Here is a 16,023-nt window from a genome sequence, read left to right as displayed (position 1 = left end):
TTTCTCTCTCTTCTTGCTGTATTACGAGGGGACTTGCACCTGATTTTGTGTGTGTGTGTGACGTTGCCCAGGGGATGCCGGATGTTTTACCATCCTGTGGGAGGCTTGTCTCATGTTCCTGCATGAGAAGCTGGAGCTGACAGACAGGAGCTCACCCCGCTCCCCGGATCTGAACCAACCTTTTGGTCAGCAGTCCTGCTGGTACATGGGTTTAATCCATTGCACCACTGGGGGCTGATGATTTGATAAGGATCAACAGAAATTATCTTTCCATTTGCATGCCTTTGTCCATATTCTTCCCCAAGCCAATGTTGTGTTTTCCTGCAGGAAGGAAGCAATTCTCCTAAAACTGTCCAGAGGAAGGGCAGATTACCTTAAGGCCACAAGTACCCAACTTCCATACAAGTTTTAAAAATAATAATATATCAGTACCTGACAAGTAGTATTACTGCCAATGCCAAGGGGTAAGAAGGTAAACACATCTATTAATTGACACAGACATTTGGGCATACATAAGGATCGTATTCTATAAACACAGGGCTTCCTTATAATTCAGAAGCAGTTGAAGGAACAGATGGGCACATATGGCGGAAGCTTTAAAAACTCACTATAGTCTGAGTAAGCTGCCAAGCTGAAAAGACAAAGAACAATCGCATACAGGGAGCTCTATCAAATGTATACTTAATCATCTATTCCATCCCACCTACCAATACTTACCTATATTTATAGATGTGTTTCTGCATCTTGATAAGAAAAGGAGTTATATTGGTGATGGGCCAACGGTTTTCATAAGCCAACCATTTTCTTTTCTTAAAATACTGAAAATCAAACTCGTCGAGGAAGGTGTGAGTAAGCGGAAGGTGTTCTGCATCAATTGAGTATATGTACATGTCTTCAGGCAAAGTGTAGCTGTCATCATTTAAAAGAAGATGCTTAAAGTGGTAGAAAAATGGGTCCTTTTCCTCATTCAGATCCCAAAATTTACCTCGGTCATCCGAAATATATTCCCTACTAGACTCGGCATCATAATAAATGCTGAGTTCTGGGAAAGCTGAAAGTGTAAAATAACTAGGTATTTCTGTGCACAGTTTAATCAGGTGACTTCGATGCCACAAGCCAACATCTTGAATATCATCTGGGTAGGTTTCAATCCCTGGTCCAAAGCGTTCATCAGTCCTATAAAGACCCTTTAACAAAACAAAACAAAACATTATGAGGGAAAATAACAGATTGTACGTCAACTCACAAAATGTAGGTTCATACTTTGCCAATACAGAATTTAGCATTAAATGAATACCTAACATCAATAATTTAAAAACACTGTTTTTGCTAATAGCCATTTCTGTGACTAGAAGTGTATGAAATCAAAATGCAATGTAATTCCAATTCCCAATATGAAAATGTGTTACATAGACACAGTAAAGACATGGAACATAGACTTAAAATATTTCAAATTTAAGGAAGTCATAAAGAAGGGGACAATGGCATAATATAGAAAAAGAACTGAGAGGTAGGTTTCAGAAATTTGTACAAAAAGTGTACATGTGAACACAGGTAGTCAACACCCAATTAACTCCATACTTTAGTACCACAAGAGTGAGCTGTAGCAAGCCTAGGACACCCTCTTTAGGTGCAAAGCGGTAGCTGGGATGGCCTTCGCAACATCAACCATATCTCGAAAAGCCTGACTTGGCCACGGTGGTCCATGCCTTAGTTACATGGACTACTGTAATGCACTCTACATGGGCTGCCTTTGAAGATGACTCGGAAACTGCAGTTAGTGCAAAGGTCAGCAGCCAGGTTACTAACTGGGGCTAGCTATAGGGAGAATACCACGCCCCTATGAGAGCAGCTCCACTGGCTTCTGACAAGTTTCCAGGCTCAATGCAAAGTGCAAGTTATCACCTGTAAAGCCCTATATGCTTCAGGTCCAACCTATCTTCGAGACCGCATCTCCTTCTATGAACCAGCACAGTCTCCAAGATCTGGTGGGGAGGCCCTTCTCTCAGTTCCACCACCGTATCAAGTACGGTTGATGAGGATGAAAGAGAGGGCCTTCTCAGTGGTGGCTCCTCGGCTCTGAAATGCCCTCCCTAGAGAGATTAGGTTGGACCCATACTCCAAACCTTTCAATGTAGCCTAAAAACATGGTATTTTCAGAGGGCTTTTGACCTGAAGTAGTCTGCAATGGCTGCATGTGAGAACTGATAGTTCACTCCAGCATTTTAGCACGTTAACTGAAAATCGCCAATTTTAACCATAGTCACTACTGTATTTTAGACATTTTAAATTTTATTATGTGATGTTATGTATGCTCGATGTGTTGTGGCTGCAATTTTATACTGTTATTGTTTTTGTGTTTGCATGTTGTTTATTTATGTGCGGCACTCTGGCTTTCGTGAGCCAAATCGAGTCCCTTTGGGAAGACAATGGTGGGGTGTAAATAAAGTTTTTATTATTATTATTATTTATTTATTTATTTATTTATTTATTAAAGAGAAATTCAGAAGTGTTTGTTTCCCATTTAGATTAACTTTTGTATGTCGTGCTTTGAACCTAATGGCTTATTTCATGTTTTTGTTGAAAAACAGTTTGTAAATTTGTTTTGCTCCAATTAACCATAGTAAAAAATTTAGATCCAGGTGACATGCCAAACTATAATCAAAAATCAAAATAGTAGCATCTGGGGTTATAGTGGCAGGTCAGGGTCCACACAAGGCCATAACTCATTGTGGCTCATCATTTTCACATACAGCATATTTAACATGTTTAGTATAAAATAGGAACACAGTTAATGTGGTCTATATACTCCTGCTTTTTTTATAGACTACCAGAAATACCTGGTGTTGCCCTCCTGCATTTCTCCCATCTTTCTCTTCCTTCCTTCCACTTTTTTCTTTATTTGCTCTCCCTTTCTTCTCCTATCCTTCATTTCTCTTTTTTTGTCCTTCCTTCCTTCCCCTCCCCTTTCTCTGTTCTCCAGCTCTAAGAGAACCTGCATCACAAGGTCTCCATAGCTTTTTCTGTGGCTCTTTCCTTCCTTCCCCTCAGACACATTACTTTTTTTTCCCAGTGACATCACAGAGAACCATTTCACCAAGAAACACTTTTATGGTACAACCAGACATTCAGGCAAAAGGATCGATGGACATACAAACTTTAAAGATACAGAAATAGAGGCATTACCAACATTTTCACATATGTTTCTAAGTACTGTGCACATTCACTGTAGCTCAGGATATGGGTTCAATATTATTCTCAGGACAAACAAAGTATAAAATAACCAACTTAGAAATAGACCGACTTTTCAATTCAATATAAACAAAATTCTACTACTGGTAATTCTGACACTTATATGAAACATCTGGATAAAAAGATTATTTGTTGCACAAATTTATTTTACATTTTCTATGACAGCACTATGGTGAGCATCTTGTAAATTACCTGAAATCTTTTTCCATCATTAAATTCCATGATCCCATAGCCTTCTTTACGACTAAGGTAAAATGACCCTGAAAATTTTGAGCCATCAGGCCAAAAGTAAACCCCTTTGCCATGACGATGGTCTTTATAAAACTGCCCTACATATCTCTGTAATAAAGGAGAAAGAAAAATTATGCAGATTACAACATTTAATAGCCTACCACAGAAGGAAAGGGAAGTTTCTATCATTTGCAGTTAAATATATATATAATAAAAATACAAAGTTGTATTCAATAATGTCGTTTTGCTAATGGCAACCTGTTTTGATAAATTGGTTTTCAATCTTGTGTAAATAATAAACCAACTTTTCTTGTTTAAGCCATTATGCAGACAATTATACAGCGCATTCTGACATTAGTAGACTATGAGTTACATGTGTTAGCTACACTAGTTTTTGTTCTAGTAGTTGTACTACTATGAGAAATAAGTTCTGGAGTTTCTTAAATGAGCAAATAATGCTTAGAATTTGTTCATCATATCACCTCATGGGTTCTAAATTCCATAAACACCTGACCTAGTAACAAAAATACAAGTAATCAATTGGGTACATTATTTGATATGGTGACTTGATATAATATAAACAATACAAATAAAATAAATGCCTTGTCTAACCAAAGATCCTTGAAACTCAGTGCAGCCAAGTAGCTGTCACCAGAAAGGCCACAAACGATTCTCGTGTTATTGTTACCAAAAATGTTATGCTTTCATGAAAGATATACCGAGCCATCATGATAGGAAGACACTGATAGATTTTATCCTCTTTCATGAACCCATTTAATCTCTTTTGATACTATTCTCAAATAGTGTCCTTTGCATAATGCCAAGTTTTTAACTTTGTGTTTTTTTGTATGTTATAACTGTATTCTCAATTTGCTTCTGACACGATAAATAAATAAGTAGTGTCCTGCCATTGATACATATTTTAGCAGGAGATTTCATAAATTTGTTGGGCACTATGAGAAATATATTCATTTATCAGACTTAAATATTCTGACAATGAGTTTCAATAGATGCTCTAAGGTTCTGAGAGGAGAGCAACTGCTCTCTATCCACCCTTCTCACTATCTTTCATGTTTTATAAAACTATAGATATCTTGTTAGCTTTTGCATACCTGCCCTAAGATCATGATAGGAACTAAAGGGACATGCTTTCATAGTACAATATATACACATACTAAGAAGTGTTATGATTCACATGTGAGGTATGTTAATTATCCGATACATAAAAATAATATTCAACTACAAATCACAGTGTAAACTATTCTGATAACTGCAATTTGAAACTGAACTATGGTTTGTAGAGACAACAGCCCAACTAAATTGTGAATTATATTAAACTATAGTGACTAATTAAAGATATGAGGGCACAAGAAAGCCAAAAGGATTGCTCAAGGTCTGAACCTGGATTTAGTCTCTCACACACATACAAAAATAAGTATGTACCCAAACACACACCCAAAACTATTTACAGTATAAGTCCTATCTAAAAGGTTTAACCGAATGTCCTCATGATTTCTAAGTATGTCTAAGACACAGAATAACAAGTTTCCAGTTTGCTCCATCCAGCAGCAATCATTCTCTCACTATAGCTATCCTCCAGAGCCAGTAACCCTCCAGAGTGGCATACATTGGAGGTACGGAAAGTGAAAATCAGACATGTATCCACACATACATAAACAGATTCCTTTACATATTGCCTTCTAGATCTCCACTTGCTGATCCAAAACAGGAAATAGAAAGATTTCAGAGAAATCTAACAGGTAAAGAACAGGTCACAATAAAGTGCACGTATATGCCACAGAACCTTCATAAAGAATGTTGTAGAAAGAAATAAAGAATGGATTTAACTAATATTTTCAAGACAGTTTGAACACAGTAGTATTCATCTGCGAGTCAGTAAGCTTAATCCACATGCCTTCATCCAGGGGAAATGATGGCACAGAAATTTATTGAGAATTATAACATTTAATAAAAATGGAATATATCGAGGATAAAGTTCAAACAAAGCTAGTATGCTTCCTCAAGCCTGGATTTGCAATCTTGAAACATTTCATTAACATTAGATATATTACTGTGAGTCACTTTTATTGCATATCAGAAACACTGGATGAATTCAAACATGTCCTATTATAGAAATGTTTTATTAAATTGTGTTTTAGTAAACATTGTTGAGAACACACAAGGAAATTAAAATAATCTGTTTGCAGAAATAATAAACAGAATATACCACATGTTTACTCATGATACACATTTTTGACTATCTCACACACGTTCTCCTATCACACTGGAAAAATCCCAGCCAACAAAGACAATCTGGACCCAAATCCCCTACAAGGAAAAGCAGCACTGTAACCAAACGCACGTAAGTTATGAGCCCATTCAAAAGTTAACAACACGTTCCTCCATCTCCAGTACAGGTTTTCAAAATAACAGATGGAGAGAGAGGAGGAGAGACATGGAGATCTCCATCCATCCATCTATATCAATCACTGGACACTGGAACTACTAGCCACTTTACAGACTAGAGCAAAGTCACCTTTTAACAAGCATGCAAGCCATCAAGTGACTCAACCACAGGAGGAGAAAAGTTGCTTTTTAGAAACCCCTCAATTACTTACTTATTTATTTACAACATTTGTACCGTCCTATTCTCAACCTCCGATGATGAACTCAGGGCAGCTTCCAACAATATAAAAACACCAATAAAATACACAATTGCATAGAATGATAATAAATATACATTTAAAAGCAGTTTGCCAGGTTTAAAACATCCTCCAAATCAGTCCAAAAATGTGGTCCATAAAATCTCATCTACACCAATAAAAACAGTCTATTCTGCGAATGCCTGCTCCCACAATCAAGTATTAAGTGTCTTGCGAAAAGTCAGGAGGAAGGGGCCAGATCTAACCTCTTTAGGGAGGGAGTTCCATATCCAAGGGGCCACCACGGAGAAGGCCCTGTCGCTCGTCCCCACCAAACGGACTGCGATGGTGGCGGGACTGAGAGCAGGGCCTCCCCAGATGATCCCCATAGACTGCTGTCCAGTCTATGATCTATGGCAAACCAGGTTAGTTTTTGAAAGAACATTGTGCAAGAGGTGGCACAAAATATTGTCAGTACCGACAACACATCCCCAAATAAACAGCATTGGCAATTCTATCTGCACTATCTATACTAAATAGTAGTGAAGGAACTAAATTTAAACACATGAGAAGATTAAGGTAGCTTCACGTGTGTTTAAATTCAGTTCCTCCACTACTAAATTGTTTTTGCAATCGATCAGTTTCTTTATTCACCCAAGTCCTCAGGATGATCATTTAACCTATTTCCCTGTTACTCTGCTGTTCAAATTTAAAGGAGAAAATATTGGGGGAAATGGATCATGACCTGTTAGGATCACTGACCATCAGGGTATTGATCATAAACTGTTAGGATCACAACCTAATTGGGGTTTATTTAGTAATGGATGATCACTGGGCATGTAGATAAAAAAAAATTTCTGTTTGATGCTTTCAGCAGACAATGAAGTAAGCAGACATCTTTTAAAATATAACAAGTTTTGTTTACCATGTATTTCATGTATTTAAAGATACAAGCACATTTCTTGTCAAAGGTTAAAAACTTCAGTAAAGTTTCAGATAGGTTATATATTGAATTTATAGTCTTTAACGGTTTCTTCATAAACTATGTTGTTTTACACAGCTTTCTTTAATATGAGTTTACTTTTAAATAAAGCACAAGCCTCAACAGTTTCTAACTACCTAACATGAGCTTCTGCACTCTGACAGACTTCTATATTCAAGCTCATTCAAGGTTTAACAACACTTCTCTAACAGTCGTTCCTCAACTGACATTCCCTAGCTGTCATCTTGTTTAAACTTGAATATTCTAAACTGTCACTGAGTCAGTCACGTGATCTGCAGTCCCTCCCACTGCTTTAGGTATATAGAGATAAGGAATCACATAAGGCATATATTTCAGATTACAAAACGACACATTTCAAAACAGGCAAACATCATATAGAGGAGGCTTGAGAAGGTTGCTTCCCCCAACAGAAAAGGACTTTTAGAATTTAAAGATGTTAGAATTTAAAGGAGAAAATTTTTATATTATGATTAGCTTACGACTAAATAATGGAAATAACTGATTTCAATTACAGAAAAGGCATTAATGCATTGGCATCAGAATAAGACAATGGATGTATTAAATTGTTAGTTCTAAGGCTTAAATATAATTTTAGGAGCATAAAAGTCTGGAAGAAAGTACGTTTTAAAAAATAGAATTAATTATTATCATTAATTATATCTCTAACTGATAAATATTGGAGCTATATTACTTTTTGGCACGACAAACAATATGGCAAATTATCTTTCAAATGTGTACCAAAAATTGATAGCTTATAGGAAGAAACACTTTGTTCAGTGTTTTAAAAAAAAGATGGAGGAGGCTTGGAGGTGGTAAGGATTTAGTTATAGCAGCTGCAGTAAAGACTGAAGGTCACTTTTACTTTTTATTTTAGTATTTCTTCTCTTTTTTCTTTCTTTCTTTTTCTTCATTTTTATTTTTTTAATTTATTATATAGTATGTTAAATTGTTTTCCTTGTATATTTATTTTCTATATTGCATAATGCTAATTAAAAATTTTTAAAGCATATGAAACAGGAAATGTGACAAGAGTTATTTTTCAGTGAATGATGTGAAGCAGCACAGCCCATCTCATCTTCACTGAATGTCAAAACGTCTACTTATTAGCTTTACTGGATGTAGCTTAGCATAACTTGCTGGTTGACCATAATCCCTTCGAACAATAAGTACTATGTACTTCTAAATAAACGAAATGTCTTATCAACATCAAATATCAGTAATATCACACAGTTGAGATAAGATTCAAAAATGAGTATTATATGTACTTTAAGTAGCAATTCACAGTTAATTCAAAACTACACATATGGTCTCACAAAATCTAGGCCACCAGCATTGCCTATAGGTAGCTTTTAGGACTTCCTTTTCAGGCATATGCATTTAAAGCCTGAAACTTTAAACACATTTACTGAAAAGTAAATCAGTAAGACTTACTGAGTAAATGATGATGGCAATAATAAAAAGGAAGCCAAATTATATATTCATATCTGTGTGTGCAATAATCACAGTGCTCTGGAATTTGAAAGCATATTTTAAATATTAAGACAGTTTACCTCTCCATTGTCCCAATCAAATTCTCCATACCCAAGTTTTAGATCAAATGCAAATTCTCCTTTATAGCTGGAACCATCTGGCCACTCTTGAACACCAGTTTTATATTCAATCTGATTGTTGTTCACATCATCTTCTCCAAATATATACTCCTGTTCATTACTTTCTTCTTCATAATCTTTTGTCTCTCCTTCTCCATCACCTTCATAACCAAGAGCAGACTCTGATTCAACGTGGATTTCAGTTTCTCTACGGAAGAAGTTGTCATGTTGCAATATGTCATCTTTTGTTCCATCTTTGTTCACTCTAAAATAAGAAACAGGAAGAGTGAACTTCTCTGCTAAATGTAGATAATCCAATGCTAGCTCCACACACACACACACACACACACACACACACACACACAAGGGAGTCCCAACTGATTTCAAAGTTATTTTAAATTATTAGAATAGTTATAAGCTGCTTTTAGGGCAAAGCCTTTCAAAACATTATACAACAGTTTCTAAAAAGATAAAGACAATGAAAGTAAAGGTAACAGGTAGTACAGGTTTTCTTCTGACATTAAGTCCAGTTGTGTCTGACTCTGGGGGCTGGTGCTCATCTCCATTACTAAGACGAAGAGTCAGCGTTATCCGTAGACACCTCCAAGGTCATGTGGCCCGCATGACTGCATGGAGCATTGTTACCTTCCACCTGAAGTGGTACCTATTGATCTACTCACATCTACATGTTTTCGAAGTGCTAGGTTGGCAGAAGCTGGGACTAACAGCAGGAGCTCACCCTGCTCCCCAGATTCAAACTGGCTACCTTTGGTCATCAAGTCCAGCAGTTCAGTAGTTTAACCTACTGTACCACTGGGGCCCCAATGAAAGTAAAACCAATGTTAAAAACAAAATTAATTAATCAACAATGAACAGTCTCAACATTTGGTTGCATGCAATGTTTATCCACCACTTGGTAGCCAAACTTATAGATCTGTTATTTCTTTAACATGCTAGGAGTAGGTGATGAGGCAGGGTTACCTTCTTTTCTCTCTGTTTTGGTGTTCAATGTGCTTGGTATGGGATTTTGAAACTGTTTACTATGCCTGTTGTTGGTGAAGACACACAGCAAGGTCAATTGGAAGACCTAACTCAAACTTGTATTACATTGTTGACTGAAGAAACAACACTGCAACTTTATACTGCAGGCTGTGCTTTTCCTGCCTTCTTTCATCATCTTCCCAATGCTAATGCTAGCAAAACCTTTCAGCTATAAAAAGGAAGAATGGGGGACCCAAGAGACAAAGCTTGTTTGTTAGAGGCTTTGTTTAACCTTTACTGCCAAGCTAAGCATCTGTTACTTTAAGGGGAGCATAACTTCTTCCGAGGCAGGTAGCCTACCCAATTTCTGGGTTTAAGAATCACCAATCCGTCTTATCAGCTTCAGTTCATTGCCCACTATCCATCCTATTACAGCATGCATCCATGCATTACTCCAGCACTCACACAGCCTCAGCCGGCTCTCAAGACAAGGAGAACTAGAGCTGGATGTCATCAGCATTCAGGTGGCACTGATTCCTCTGCCCCAAATTTCTAATTTCTCCTCGAGTTGTACATAAAAAACCCCTTCCACATCGCCTATTTTGACATCCCCACCATCCTCGTATAGACATTGAACAGCATGAGAGACAAGAAGGAACACAGTATTAAATTCTGATCAGAAATCCAGAAAGAGCAACAGAAGAACAGCATCCAACCTCTCATATTTCACCCCAAACAGATAATCATCCAGAGCTACTAAGGCCATTTAAGTGCTGTGCTCTGGTCTGAAACAATAATAAACTTTAAAGGGACTCGGGGCAGATTACAAAGGCATTCCATGCAGCAAGTAAAGAACAAGTATAAACAGTCATATAAAATTATAACAACCCTTGTAACATATATAGCATATATAGCATAAAATCAAACATCAGTAAATAAACATCAGTAAATAAAACTAGCTACCACTGAATCAGAAAGTGCCAAGTGTTAGCTTCTTATGGGCCCATTCATCCTACTCGAAGTTAAAGGCCTGTCTGAACATCCATGTTTTCAGGCTGGAATGGAAGGATTGAAGGGTGGGGGCTAATCTAATATATTTTGAGAGGGTATTCCAGAGCCGGGGGGGGGGGGGGGGGCACCACAGAGAAGGTCCTCTCTCTCGTCCCCACCAACTGCGCTTGAGACAGTGGTGGGACCGAGAGAAGAGTCTCCCCTGTCGATCCCAGAGCCCGCACCGGTTAGATAGAAGGAGATATGGTCACAAAGATAGGTTGGACCTGAAGCGTATAGGGCTTTATAGATAACAACCTACACCTTGAATTGAGCCCAGAAACTTATCAGAAGCCAGTGGAGCTGCTTCAGCAGCGTGGTATGCACCCTGTAGCACCAGTTAGTAGTCTGGCAGCCGACCTTTGCACTAGCTGAAGTTTCTGAACCGTCTTCAAAGGCAGCCCTACACTACTGTAGTAGTCCAGTCTGGATGTAACTCAGTCATGGACCACGGTGGCCATGTCAGGCTTCTCAAGGTATGATCACAGCTGGTGCACAAGTTTTAACTGTGACCCTCCCAGCCACTGCCAACACCTGGGTGGCAAGAGTCAGCACTGAGTCCAGGAGGACCCCCGGACTGCAGACCTGTGCCCTCAGGGGGAGTGTAACCCCGCTGAGAACAGGTTGCCACCCTATATCTTGATCGGCTTCTCAACTGACCAGGAGGACCTCCGTCTTGTCTGGATCAAGTCTCAGTTTGTTGGCCCTCATCCAGTCCATCAAAGCTGTCAGACACTAATCCAGGATCTGGGGAGCTTCCTTGGAATGTGGTGGAAAAGAGTAGTAGTGTTGGGTGTCATATGCATAGAGATGGCACCCAACTCCAAAACTCCAGATGGCCTCACCCAGAGGTTTCATGTAGATATTGTCTACATATCCAGATAACAAGTCCAGATAATCCAAAATTCCCTAGTCTGAAGCGTGTTGCCCAAAAAAGCAGATGTTAGCATTATGGTCTTGGGTCTCACATACCACTAAGTCCAGTGATGACTTCTTCAGGATTATGGCTTCTTGCAAGGCAACATCTTCTCCTCCTAACATAATGCATTTATTACCTCATGGACTGATTTTATCAGCCAAGGTGATTAAAATTCAAGCTTACAGGTAATGGGCCAAACTATTGTCCACATTATCAAAATTCAACAATTGAAACTTAATGCATGAAAACGGATTAGATGGAGCACTGGTCTCAGATTCTTAGTGAATACAATAGCATAATACGAAAATAATTGGATTTAAAACATCAAAAAGGCACTTAAATGATAGAACTTCCTGCACATAGTTGTGTCTGCCTCCTTCAAAACCTTTACTCTGCCAACAATCCCACTTCAGCGGCAGATAACAGGTGGGCTTCATACAGATAGAGGGGGAAATCTATAAAGACTAATGCCATCTTCCATTATAATCTGATCAAAACTATGCCCAATATTTCTAACAAAATGATATGTCTACACCCACAAAGCACAACTATGACATACAAGTTCTACATCTGGCAATCCATCCAAAATACTTTTTTTCAACAGATTCACAAGATTTGACATATATATAACAACTTGGGAATTAATACCCACACTTCTGAAAGGGAAAAAAAACTAGTACTGGTACTGGCATACTGCAAACTGGTGACACTAGGATTTAAAAAAGAAAGGGGGGGGGGGGGAGAGAGAGAAAGCTATTTGACAAATAACATTAATGAAGACCCAACCATCATCCATTAATACAGACTGATATTGGCAGCCCATATGTTACAAAAATGGTCTAACCAAAAACTATTACCATAATAGACATGCTATAATGTAGACAGAGCACAACATCATCAGACCACTGAGTGACAGAAAATGGATGTTCATCTTTCCATAGAGTGCACATTTTTAGCAACCATAAGGCCTTGGAGTCTGTCCATATAAATCTACATCAAAGGACTTTAATTTATCATTGCATGAACATATGTAAGTAAGGGACAAAGATTTTTCTCAGACAAATGGTTATGAATTGCAACTGTCAAGTCAAGGAAAGCCATTACAAAGCACAACTACATCCTATGCCTCAAAAAATCTTTATCCATGTTATGTCGTCAACATCTGGCTGAACTAGCCAGCTTTTCCTCAAAATGTATGGTGGCACTGAACACACCAAAAATACAAGTTTTTTTGTTAAAACAGTATACATTTTGAACATACAGAATCTGAAGCAGTGATTCATCTTATGAGACAATCTACTTTTTTATTCCATTCAAAGCTTAAGTCCTGAAATTCAAATTGACAACACTCCAGTAAACATCCATACATACAAATACAAGACACTCCAATTAGGCAGGAAAAATGAAATACAAAGATACAGAATGCGGAATGCCTGGCTCGACAGCAGTATGTATGAAAAAGATCTTGAAGTCCTTGTGGACAAGTTAAATATGAGCCAACAATGTCATGCGGCAGCTTAAACAGCCAAAGGGATTTTGGTCTGCATCAATAGGAGCATAGTGTCTAGATTTGGGAAGTAATGCTACCCCTCTATTCTGTCTTGGTCAGATCACACCTGGAATACTGTGTCCATTTCTGGGCACCACAATTCAAGAGAGATATTGACAGGCTGGAATGTGTCCAGAGAAGGATGACTAAAATGATCAAGGGTTTAGAGAACAAGTCTCTTCCAACTCTGTGATTCTATACCTAGTGTTGATTTCTCTAAACACCCAATTAATTTTTCCGGGAATATAGAAATCTCTACTTTACATATCACAATATTTTTCAATGTCTTCGGCTTATTTCATTTATGCATTTATTCCCTCATTTTCTGACAGCAAATTAGAGATATATCTATACCAAACAATCACTTCAATTGACAATTAGAAACTAAACAATGCAAAAAAAGAAGAAAGAAACCCCTACCAACCAGTCTATGTCTCATTCAGAAATATGTCAACTTAGATATCTATCGAAATAGAAAAATCTTCACCAGGAAAAGGAAAAGAAGGAAGTGGTTGCCTGTTTTGGCAGGGAGCTCCAAAGGTATGCACCACACTCCCATACTTGTAACTTTGGGTGTACGAGCTGCAATCATAACATATTTGTCAGGTTGGTCATGCAAGACCAATGTCATACAAAGCATGCACCCATTGCCATTGTGCAAGAATGTTACATATTGTTACTGTTTACACTAGGTTGATTTTGTTCCACACTGCCCTGAGATGTTTAGATACAGGGCTTGTTGTTGTTCATTCATTCAGTCGTTTCCGACTCTTCGTGACCTCATGGACCAGCCCACGCCAGAGCTCCCTGTCGGCCGTCACCACCCCCAGCTCCTTCAAAGTCAAGCCAGTCACCTCAAGGATGCCATCCATCCATCTTGCCCTTGGTCGGCCCCTCTTCCTTTTTCCTTTTTCAGGGCAGGATATAAATATAGGTGACAGTATGATAGCTGGGACCCAGTGCTGCTAGCGTTATGCTGATAGTGCAACAGCGATTGTGAATGAGTGAAGGGAACACGTTTCAGACAATGGAACTGGCCGTGAGTTTTTCCCAGGGACGTACTCCTATTTGTGGACAGCCTGGATATGGGCTGGGAACAACATGGAACCATTTAATAATCTTTTGGGTCAGATTGCTGATTTGTATCCTGTTTAAGGTCCTCCCAAACTGTTGTTTACCATTTATCATTAAAGACCTGTTACATTCCTTCACTGTTATGTGTCCCAATGCCAGCAGCACTGAGTCCCAGCTATCATACTATTACCTAAATATATTTCAATTAATATAATTAGTGGGAGCATCTACACCAGGCATGGGCATGTTTTGGACCTCAACTCCCACAATTCCTAGCAGCAGGCATGTAGCGGGGGGGGGGGCTTGAGGGGCTTCAGCCTCCTCCCGAAATTCTCATGGTGGTTCGCGAAAAGGCCTTACTGGTGCATTATTTAAATTGTTATGTTTATTAATATCATGATCTGATCATCATACTCAATATATCCCATATGCATGGGGGTATTTGGGTAACGATACAAAAGGTTTGCTTGGGTAGACCCTCTTTCACTCAGACTCAGCCCCCCCCCCCCAAACAAACTCAGCCTCCCCCCCCCCCCCCCGGCTATGGGCCTGCCTAGCAGCTTAACATCTGGAGGGCCCAAGTTTGCCCATGTCTGATCTACAAAGTTGACATAATTCAGCTTGATACTAACTGCCATGCAATCCTGGGAATTGAAGTTTAGTGAAACACCAGCACTCTAAAGACCTTGTCAAACTCGAACCCCCAAGATCCCATGGCAGTTCAAGTGGGGCCAGTCTGCATTAATCTACTGCAGGCATGGGGCAAACCTGGGCCCTCCAGGTGTGTTGGACTTCAACTCCCACAACTCCTAACAGCCTGGCTGGGTTGCCTTGAAACACCTGGGCCCTCCAGGTGTATTGGACTTCAACTCCCACAATTCCTAACAGCCTTCAAGGCAACCCAGCCAGGTGTTTCAGTAAATTATATAGCAGGCCTGGGCAAACTTAGGCCCTCCAGGTATTTTGGACTTCAACTCCCACAACTCCTAACAGCCTGGCTGGGTTGCCTTGAAGGCTGTTAGGAATTGTGGGAGTTGAAGTCCAACACACCTGGAGGGCCCAAGTTTGCCCTATGCCTTCAAGGCAACCTATTAGAAGGAATTTTCTTGGCAAGTTTTGTTTGGCCTCCCCCGGGTTTCGAACCCAAATCTCCAGAGCCGCAGTCCAGCGCTCAACCCACTCCGCCACGCTGGCTCCCTGGAGAATGTAGCTCCTCCCCTCCAACATGACGCCCTCTCACCGAGGCTCCACCCACCGGGGCGCCGCCTGAGCAGCCTCCATGCGGCCTGAGGGCACTCTGGCTCAACGCGCGGGTCCTCCAAACTGCCTCCAAAAGAGGGGAGCACGCAACAGACGAGCAGACCCAAGGAGTGCGGCCGGACTACACCAAAAGCACATGCGCGGGGGGGGGGACACCGGACTCCCCTACTTCCTCGCCCACTTCGGCTGCACCGCATCAAAGTCGCCATAGAAACTGGGGCGGGGTTTTGTGAGGTGTGGGCGGGGCTTATTTTCTCCCCGCCCCCAAAAAACTTTTGGTTGGGCGCTTCCCTTGTCCATCACTCACCGTTTCTCCAATGGGGGACTTTCTGTGTATATTCCTTAACAACTTTGTTACACACAACAGCGATAGCTCTTCGTTACTTTTGCCATTCTTATCTCTGATCTCTTATCGTCTTATCTCATATTGCCCAAGTTTAACTCTATTTCTTTGGAGTGTCTTAGGGGTAGAT

At 39.6% G+C, this 16,023-nt stretch overlaps 1 protein-coding gene across 1 annotated transcript in view; it reads right to left on the bottom strand.

Annotated features, from left to right (window-relative positions):
- The window catches only part of ANKMY1 (ankyrin repeat and MYND domain containing 1), a 51,658-nt gene extending 35,927 nt beyond the window's left edge, over positions 1-15,731 (bottom strand). Inside the window, exons 1-4 of the mRNA XM_060767939.2 lie at positions 15,546-15,731; positions 8,679-8,982; positions 3,445-3,591; positions 718-1,187 (exon numbers count right to left, since the gene is read on the bottom strand). Coding sequence (XP_060623922.2) covers positions 718-1,187; positions 3,445-3,591; positions 8,679-8,982; positions 15,546-15,571 — 947 coding nt within the window. The 5' untranslated portion in view covers positions 15,572-15,731. The remainder of the gene's footprint in view (positions 1-717; positions 1,188-3,444; positions 3,592-8,678; positions 8,983-15,545) is intronic.
- Positions 15,732-16,023: the final 292 nt, after the last annotated feature.

Source organism: Anolis sagrei, chromosome 3 (genome assembly GCF_037176765.1).
Source record: "Anolis sagrei isolate rAnoSag1 chromosome 3, rAnoSag1.mat, whole genome shotgun sequence".
Classification (NCBI taxonomy): Eukaryota; Metazoa; Chordata; class Lepidosauria; order Squamata; family Dactyloidae; genus Anolis; species Anolis sagrei.
The sequence above is the reverse complement of the archived record's forward strand: the minus strand, read 5'-3'. Positions and strand labels throughout refer to the sequence as shown.